Raw genomic sequence first — 10,036 nt, 5'->3', positions numbered from 1 at the left:
AATCTGTTTATATTTTTAAAATTAGTAAACGAATAGAGAAATCGTCAAGTGGTCTGGCAACACTTCGTTCGTTCGGCGTACAACGTGATAGTGACGAGTTTGTGGATTATATCGCTTTGTTTCCGATTATTAAGTCGTCGAGATGAGTAAGGCTCACCCGCCCGAGTTGAAGCGCTACATGGACAAAAAGATGTGTCTGAAACTGAACGGAGGAAGACAAGTAAGCGGAATCCTTCGAGGCTTCGATCCCTTTATGAATTTGGTAATGGACGAGGCGGTGGAAGAGACCAAAGGAGGAGAGAAGCACAACATCGGAATGGTGGTGGTCAGAGGAAACAGCATCGTCCTGCTCGAAACTCTGGACAGAGTCGGATAGAAATTGCTCCCTTCTTGTCATTGTCGCGTTTTAAATTTTTGTAAAATAAAAAACAAGATTGTCTCCTTTGAATTCGTACGAATTGCTCCTTTACGCAGAACACCGGTTGGCGTTTATATTTTAACTGTATTTTTGTTTTACGGTTCGTTTATCGAAATGTATACTTTGTATCGTTAATCGCCGGTATGCCGAATGTATGTAGATATATGGCAGCCCTCTGACTCGATATTCATTAACAGGAATCCAAAATTTGTCCAGTTAAGATTGATTTTTTTTTTAGCCAAAGACAGCATGTTCCAAATAAATAAAATACTTTCGAGTGAAATCTATCGATATCGTTAATTTATAATGACAATACACTTATTTCTTAATACATCATTGATACGTACATTTCAATGCCAAAGCATGCTTTTATTTTTTTGAAATCGCAAAGTTGCGAGTTTAAAAGTTGTAAGTGAACTGGCGTGCCGACAAAGTCTAAACGTTTTTGTGTTCGAGAACGTTAGATTTCTGTAGAGTGGAGAGATCTTTGTGAAAGCCGAGCTCTTGGTACACTTGTCGCGTCAATATAGGTATCTGAAGGCGAAACCTAGATTTAAGAACTTTTTAATATTTTAGAGGAGTTTGTCTATAAGGGTATTATTAAAAGGATTATCAACTTTTAATCCAAATATATAAGTATATAGACAGTATTTCAATAGACAGACTTTATAGTCTGTCTATTGAAAGAATCAACTTGAGCTGTGTCACTTCAGTTAAACCAATTGGCACTTTTCACCTAATATGCCAGACAATAAATGAATTTTATTTTCTCTTGCTAGATAATTAACAGAAAAGTTGTTCTGCCGTGTTAATATTTTATACATTGGTCGAATGTAAAAAATTGTATGTTTTACTAATGTTATAGCGAACTTCCTTGTAATACAATGCCAGAATGCAAAGCTTCCACAATACCGTTTATAATGGCAGAGTCGTGTTTAACAAATGAAGTAACTTGCCACAATTAAGCAATCGATGGCCGATGCTCGTTGGTTAATATCCAAGTTGATTCTTTCTATAGACAAACTATAGTTGAAGTGAGCTAGTGTTTGTTTTATATAACAGTCTCGACACATTACAAACCGTTTCGAAATACAAGTTTTGCCAAAGTATTCTTAACAAAATATCCAAAAGTGTGATGCTTCTCTGTCTTGCATCTCTTGTTTCTGCCAACGAATGTAGCTTGATTGGCATGACTGACTGGCAGATGGGTAATGTGGGTCGGTGTCGGATTTGTAATGTTTCGCTGCAGATGACGCCTCCCATTTCGGTCGACCTTACCTTAAAGCAAAGTTTGAGGACGCAACCGCAGATTATGAGTGGCATTCTGCAGAAATTTGTTGTTACGTGCCCGCCCAAACCGTTCTTTACGGGTTGTGTGAAGTCGGGCTGCACGCGTGGCAACAGAGGGTGCCATTAACCGCTTAATGCGGAGCTACACGTCCGGCATGGTGGTGTTTTCGGTTGAATCCCACTTCTGTCTGTGGAGGAATGATGGCTATAGACAGGTGTAGCAGGAAACACTGCGTGGACCCTTTAAGCAGAGTGTCATGTTCAATTGGCGGTCGGCCCGGTGCAGATTTTCAGTATTCTGACAGTGGACCGGTAGGTCACACATACCGAGAGACCAGTGGTTTCACCACTGGTGAGGCTGTACCCGATACAATGTTCGATGGCACGATGCATGGCAAACTCTGCCACTTATTCATTACCAAATAAACTCTGATGCATATCTTTGTTTGTTCCTTTAATCATTTGCATATCTCTGTCACCACTACCAGTTCCGCAATGTGCAAGTGGCTACGCGATTTCATTTTTGAGAAGTACAGTTTAATATTGCTTTTACTTTAACAGAGATACAATAGTTTCTTTCTATTTAATCAAGGCTTTACTAAAACCAAGGAAGTTCAGTGGGTCTACAGATTTTTATCCTTAGTTCAAGTAGCCATCAAAGGAAATGTTTTTTCTAGTGTTTTGGGTCTAAAAAACCCACTTTGATTTGGTTTGAGTAAAGAGGTAACTGAAGTGCAATATATTAATAAATAAATTGTGTATAACACTTATAATCTTCCATGAAATTGCAGGCTAATTTCTCGATGGTTGTGGTTTTGGGCATTGTTCTTTTGGGATAAAACCAATCAAAGCTTTCATCTGTTCTCATAGAATAATTAATGCTTTTATTAAAAGCTTCAGTGACAAGTGGTGCAATTTTAATTCAATTGAAAAACTGTTTGAAACAATGTGAGTCTGTCAACTCCTTTGTGCTTCGACCTTAAATCCATTTCAGCGTGTGCAAAATATTATGAAACTGATGGAGCAAGAACCTTGCTGTTCTGTGTATACTTTTGGGTATGTTCAACTTTTCATATGGACAAATCATCAACATTTATGGATAAGCTTTGACAAATTTGGAAAGTCAATGATTTCTGTATTTAATAAGTTGTTAAAGTGACCTCTTTGGACATAAATTTAGAATGTGGTAACTCGAGAATAAAACTAGATAATTACAAGATATGTCATGATTTGGTATATCAAATCATGACATATCTTGTTTTATCCTTAATTATTTTAATTTGAACTGGTCAAGAATCTGTATAGTGCAAAAAATATCTAAACAATTAAATTGACAGAAGTCAGTTATCAAATGTTTGAACGAAAGTGCTTTTCAAAAGCGCTAATTAATTGATTTAACCTGATTTTGTGCACACCATTAAATTTTAGTTGAAAGGAGTTCTAGGACAAATGCTTTTAATTGATTTACCATTTGTTATGGTGTGAAGACCTTTATGGATTCTGTGCATGACTATGATTACAAAACAGTGCCGGCCCGAGGCAAGTTTTAGGATGGAGCGAGATCCTATTACGGTGCCCCCTTGGTTGCCCCTAATTTATACCCTTTAATGTTCTTTACCACTGAGGCGCCCCCTAAGACTTAGCAGCGCCTGGAGCAACTGCTCCGTTCGCCCTATGGTAGGGCCGGTTGTTACAAAATATCCATAAATACCTTTCCATTATCACCTAGGTCTGACGGCATAAAAATAATTAAGAGTGAAATTGATTGTTAACTACTTTTGCAATTATTTTCCTTTTACATTGAAGTTTAAATAAAGTAAAACCTGCACACAAGCAAAACAATAACCTTGATCTATCATTTCACCAGAAAATGGCAGTTATCACATGACACTTTTGACTGATCCTATAAATCAACTGTTGGTTAGATTTGTGAAAAAGTGTCATTACCTTTATATTTAGGGCTTTAAGTGGATGCACACGGGTGGCAAAATTAAGGCGATACCAAACATCAAACACCACTGCCACCAACTCTTTTTTGATGTCGACAATTACAATAGGTGATTGGTCGAACCCGTCGTTGGCAGTCTTAATTTTGCCACCAGCACGCATCTGCCTTTATTCTTACTGTATGATGACAATTAAGTTTAAATAAACTTTTTTTAATCCACATCCACCACTTTCTGGATCCACAAGCTGCCAATGTTTCAATATTTCAATTTTTCTTCTAGTTTATATTTTAATAAATTCACGAAATTTATTAAGGGACAAACGTTAATAAATATTTATACTTTTGTTAAGAAATTAGAAATAATTAATAAATAAAATAAACTCTTTTGAAAGTCTAGTTTTACATTTATGGATTAATAACAGGATACGTTGAAAATGATAATTCATTAGAAAGTTCAATTAAAACAGCTAAAACAATCAATAAACACTTTCTATAGATTAATTATTTCGCTCCTTTATGACCTTTTTTGTGTACCTGATATGTATGATATTTTATAAAAGTTTTTGTCTTAGAGACTCGACAAAACTATGAGAATAATAATTGAACTTCCGGTTACAACATTAATAAACAAATGAAACCAGGAAAATTTTAAACTTTATTATTAGTCTATAGAGTGATACAGTGCAATCGTTGAGAAGCTGCGCAGATTCACGCAGAAATATCCAAACAATTTGGCTATTTCGGGTTTACCACAAAATAATAAATGTAGTACGTCTCTCGAGACTGACTCCGTGTCGGAAAATATTACGTTAGACAATCTAGAGATTTATGACGATGATGGCTATTTAACAAACTGCGCTGTTAAATCATCTAGTGCATTCTCTTCCGGTTCGATTTTCCAGATTATTTTTATTCTACTCTTTATGGTTCCATAAATATTGGAATAAGATTTGAATTCATCATACGCATGAAAGATTAGAAGTATTCCACAGGGGTGGAACCCATTCTGATCTCTCAAAATATATTAAACTACAAAATAAATTTTGCAAATATTAATTTTATCCACACGATCGAATATAAAATCAAAAAAGAAAGTATTGAATTTTCTCCGATCCTTCCCAAGGTTACGTGTACCTCTATAAATAGTTTTGTATAAGGACGTCGATGGGTGCGAGAGTATGCTCGTTAAAGAACTTGACCGTATCTTTTAATAGGTGCGAGCGTTAAAAACCTCTGGTCGTAATCTTTTGTAAAAATAATACTAACGATCTCACCTATCATGTGATATCTGCCAGGATACAGATCATTTACAAGCACCATAATAGGGAGAGTGTTTAACTGCCAATGCCAAGCTTGTCGTAAGAGAAACAAAGATAGGAAGCTGCCTGCTCTTTCTAATAATCATAATAAACAAAAATCACTTTAACAATAACAATAATAATAATAGTTCTTAAACGAAACCTGAGAAACTAGGAAACAATCGTATAAATCTAACGCCGCTTCTTTCCACTCTGTTGGAGTGGTACGACGGAGAAGAGATCGTACCCATCGAACGTAAATCACATTTACGTCGTAATTACATCACAGCCGAGTCCCATTCAACAGACGGAACACAAAAATACATCGACGAAATAATATTTATATGTATGTATGTATATATATATATTTATGTATATATATAAACTTTTTCACAAGCTGCAAATTTATGTAGAGAAGATTATCTACACGAACCTACGGAATAAACGTCTTTGGTTTAGGTGACGGATACGCTACGTGATAAATAAAGAAGTGTCGACTGTTGCACCTTTCCCAAACGAGATCACCGTATACGTGTACACCACACACAAAAGCTGGCTTCAGAATGTTCGGGCAATGGGGAAGGATTCGACATAAAATACAAGAACTTTCACTGGACTATTTGCATCTTATACTCATTAACTTTCCCCGGCTTCTGAAAATAGACACACATCATTACCAGATAATTTATCACACCTTTCATCCAACATCTGCTTTTATAATAATAATCTTATAGTTAAAAAAGAAAATAAGTTACTCCCATTTACCTTTTCCCACCACCGAACTTTTGGCTGGTGACGATTTTTTGTTACGAGCTTTCATAGCAGACATATCTATCAAAAAATAAAGAAAATTATTATTATTTCAAAATAACAAACTCTCTTCAAACTGTAGCTTAATTTAATTTAAATGACAACTGCTGACAATTTTGGTAAAATCCTGCCAATGGCACCTTCTAATTAGAGTCAACAATGGGGCAGACATACATGGGGCTTTTTGACTGCCCCTCATACTATCGTACTTTGTTTAAATTATTTTAAAGTTTGACTAAACATATAACATACGCCATAAGAATTAAAGTTACAGAAATCAATGAATAAAATATACGCTACTAAAAAATTTAAATTTAATGAATGTTGTTATTAATTAATAATCATATTAATTGTACAATCTCTTTTAAACATGTTTTAATATACCTAATATCTTTGTTGAGTCTTGCAATATCTCTACTCAATGTTTCAGTGGATATGGGTATTTTTGTAATTATACATTATAATTAACAATAAGCCTTTAATCCCTTAAGATATTTGATAGAAATATATTTTCATTGTAATTATATTCTATGTACAGTACGTGTAATAAAGTGTTATCACACACCTGAAACTGTTAATCCCTTATATATCCCTAAAATGCATGTCAGTCCCTGGTGTTAATTAATGGCCCTCTTCAGTTTGGTGAACAACATTTATAAAATACTAGCTGTGATTGGCCACACGTTGCTGTGGCTCAAAATGTATCTATTATAAATGTATAACACTCCCCGTGGGGGGAAATTTCGAAAAATCCCTTCTTAGTGTACATTCTCTTCACATAGCCTATTAAAATGCAAAAAAACCACATCTAAAATAGTATAATAGAAGCTGAGTTCTTCACAGTAAGACTTAATTTTGTCCCTCTCCCCCATGGGGGGAATTTTGACATCTATATAATATAAAAACATGTGCATATTCGAATGCAACATTGTTTCAAAATTTCAAAGCAATCAGTGAAGAACTTTCAGAGATTTAAGATTTTGAACAAACGAACACTTACATTTTTATTTATATAGATAAGGTAAAAATTATTTTAAAGAATTTATTGCAAATATTAAAATTATAACAATCAAAATGTTTAAAACCATACACTTAGTTATCACAGCTTTACAATTCACTGCGAACATCTTGACACCATATTATGCAACACAGTGCGATATCTAAAAGGGCTGTAGTTTCGCAGATCTTGCTGTCAAAGATCTTTATGGCTTTATTACATCTCATACGTCACTGAGCCCCACCACCTCTTCTAAGTGATCAAATAGACTCAGTATCATATGTTGACCTATTAATTATCATTTATCTTATTCTAAATTTAATGAAATCCACAACTAATCTTATAAAATCCTGAGTTACCTTTCCCCATTTGGAGTGGTATATTGAAACTTTAATACTTGCATGAACATGCATAATACATTCCTGTAAATCTACCTTTCAGTTTTTGTATCTAATTGATTATTACCATTCACTTGTACATTAACCTAATGAACTGCTTTTACCACTTACATTTGGTTAGTTATGAGCTGGTAGGGCTAGAGCTACTAGGCTATGTTGCCTCTGCCTAGAAATCATAGATTAAACAGTTGAATTCTTTATGGTATTAACACCAAGGTAGTTGTGCCACCTATTATTAATTCTCATATTATCATTTATCAAATTATTTCTGATTTTTTCTTTTATTATGGTTATATTTTCAAGTAATTTTAAGTGTATTCTTTTTTCATTATTATTATTTTTTATAGTGTTTTTATTAATTTCACAACCAGATTTACAGCAATGTTGAGTGATTGTTGACAAATCACTATTATACTGTATAGCTTTAATGTGTTCTTGTATATGGGTTTTTAATTGATGTTTGGTTTCACCAATGTAAATATCCGAATTTGTACAATTACAACTGAATTTAAACACCACACCACTCTGTTCAAATATACTGTTGATTGTTTCTATTTTCAATTGGATATTAATTGTATTCAATATTCTAATTCAACTGTATACAAAAACTGAAAGGTAGATTATAATTAACTTCTTGTATAAGTTATGTCTTAAAAATTTTTAAGCCAATTAATGCCTTAAAATTAATGGATCTAATGTAACTTTATAGACTGGCACACAGTGCAAGTAAAATAGCGATACAGGAATTTATTATGCATGTTCATGCAAGTATTAAAATTTCAATACACCACTCCAAATTGGAAAAGGCAACTAAAAATTTTATAAGATTAGTTGTGGATTATTGTTTTTAGTATTAAACACTATATTTATTCTCTACAAAATGTATTTTTAGTGTCTAAAGCGAATTAATTGGATTTACATTGATTCATATGGAAGTAATTGGCTTAGTTTTTGTCGGCTTCGGATTTCGCCAATTGTTTTCAGACAGATTATCGACGAAAACAGAGGTATCACTGTATATCACATAAGAATAGCAACCAAATGGCAAAAATTATTTGCATGATTATTAAAATTATAAAATAATTTAGAAAATTACAGTAATGTAATATAATTTTCTGTCTAATTTAATCTAAGACAGATATTATAATTAACTTAGTGACAAATAAATGTCACTAAGTTAACAAGCGCTTTCGACGATAATTACTTTCATGTTCGTCAGGTTAATAAAGATGGTTAATGTCCTTTTTCAAATATGAATATCAAATTATTCGAACGGTATTAATGTTTTGGAATGAAACCAACGATGGAACGTAATATAAATAATTTAAATAAAGCACGTGCAGTTATAACATGCATGTGCTATAAATCCCCAAACTGTGGAGCTAGATACGTTGTCTTAGGCTGTTATACAAGTTAACCTACAAAGGGGGCAAATCAAATGTGGGGGTATTGCATGGATTTAGTACGTTGGTAAGGAGGGCCTCCCAAATATACACGAGGTTTCTGTTATTACAATGTCTTAGTATTACCACTTGGTCCCACAATGAGGTGTGTCGGTGTTGCAACACCATTCTAGCAAGCTCAGTATCACACTTGCCTGCCCTGATAGAACACTGATGTTCCGAAATATGACAGGACAACATTCTGGTTGTTGTGCCAATATCGTGGGTGCGAGCACCCGATGTATTTTCCAATGGGATAGAACAAAACCCCAGATCTTTTTAGTGTGGAAACAGGATCTATGTCGTTGGATAGTAACCTCCTAAGGTTTGGCCGTGGAGAGACTGGTAGAAAAAGTGCATGCTGCCTAAAAATACGGCAAATGCAGACAGTGATACGGTCACAAAATGGTACCATGGGAAGGACTATTGTGGATTCTTTTGAGAGATGTAGCGTAGTGGTGGGAAAAAGTAATCTTTTTACTTTATCCCAAACTTGGCATTAGTATAGCCCGCCTTATTTACTGCAGAACGAATAGCATTACGCTTGGTATCAATAGCGATTTGGTTGGAAGATAACAGAAAGGCCCTTCTGATTAAAGGGGCAATTGCCGCATTGATGTAATGTTGCGGCTGGTATGCTGTAGTAGGGATCAGGGGAGGAACACCACTGAATTTTTGAAAGATGAAGTATCTAAGATACTTGTTTCCAAATTTACTTGTCACTAGGCTAAACCACAAATAACCATTCCCAGTTCTGTATTTTATTTATNTGCAGACAGTGATACGGTCACAAAATGGTACCATGGGAAGGACTATTGTGGATTCTTTTGAGAGATGTAGCGTAGTGGTGGGAAAAAGTAATCTTTTTACTTTATCCCAAACTTGGCATTAGTATAGCCCGCCTTATTTACTGCAGAACGAATAGCATTAAGCTTGGTATCAATAGCGATTTGGTTGGAAGATAACAGAAAGGCCCTTCTGATTAAAGGGGCAATTGCCGCGTTGATGTAATGTTGCGGCTGGTATGCTGTAGTAGGGATCAGGGGAGGAACACCACTGAATTTTTGAAAGATGAAGTATCTAAGATACTTGTTTCCGAATTTACTTGTCACTAGGCTAAACCACAAATAACCATTCCCAGTTCTGTATTTTATTTATAAATGCATTTTTTATAATATATGGTTAATAAGAATCTATTTTAAGCTTACAAACAAATAAATTTTAGTTTTTAATATAGTACAGAGAAAAGTAATCTAAATTTACAAATTCATGTACATACAGTACATACTTGTATATGTACATGTTTAAAATTTGGCGATGTTTACAGTACATCATGGACTCTTTATTTGTGTGGTTTGCTCTAAGACATTATAAAATAAGATGATTTTGTAAGGTTAAATAATAAATACAGTTATCAAAATTATCTTGCGACAGT

The 10,036-nt window shown here is 34.3% G+C and overlaps 2 protein-coding genes across 3 annotated transcripts in view; one reads left to right on the top strand and one right to left on the bottom strand.

The window, feature by feature from the left end:
• The first annotated feature begins 20 nt into the window (after nucleotides 1-20).
• LOC111622224 (probable small nuclear ribonucleoprotein G) lies at nucleotides 21-726 on the top strand. Its single transcript, XM_023364576.1, has one exon. The coding sequence runs from the start codon at nucleotides 143-145 to the stop codon at nucleotides 374-376; it is 234 nt and encodes a 77-aa protein (XP_023220344.1). The 5' UTR covers nucleotides 21-142; the 3' UTR covers nucleotides 377-726.
• A 3,564-nt stretch (nucleotides 727-4,290) lies between these two features.
• LOC111622222 (kinesin heavy chain-like) overlaps nucleotides 4,291-10,036 on the bottom strand; it is a 101,460-nt gene continuing 95,714 nt past the window's right edge. For both annotated transcript variants that reach the window (XM_023364574.1, XM_023364575.1), the window contains exons 26-27: nucleotides 5,720-5,785; nucleotides 4,291-5,607 (exon numbers count right to left, since the gene is read on the bottom strand). In XM_023364574.1, coding sequence (XP_023220342.1) covers nucleotides 5,591-5,607; nucleotides 5,720-5,785 — 83 coding nt within the window. In that variant the 3' untranslated portion in view covers nucleotides 4,291-5,590. The remainder of the gene's footprint in view (nucleotides 5,608-5,719; nucleotides 5,786-10,036) is intronic.

This window comes from Centruroides sculpturatus, unplaced genomic scaffold (assembly GCF_000671375.1).
Source record: "Centruroides sculpturatus isolate CEXI.00-Female unplaced genomic scaffold, Cexi_2.0 scaffold219, whole genome shotgun sequence".
Classification (NCBI taxonomy): Eukaryota; Metazoa; Arthropoda; class Arachnida; order Scorpiones; family Buthidae; genus Centruroides; species Centruroides sculpturatus.
This window is presented reverse-complemented; position numbering and strand designations above follow the sequence as displayed.

Bases quoted from the DNA above. Each gene is read 5' to 3' on its own strand.
- LOC111622224 (XM_023364576.1), top strand. From the start codon at position 143: ATGAGTAAGGCTCACCCGCCCGAGTTGAAGCGCTACATGGACAAAAAG.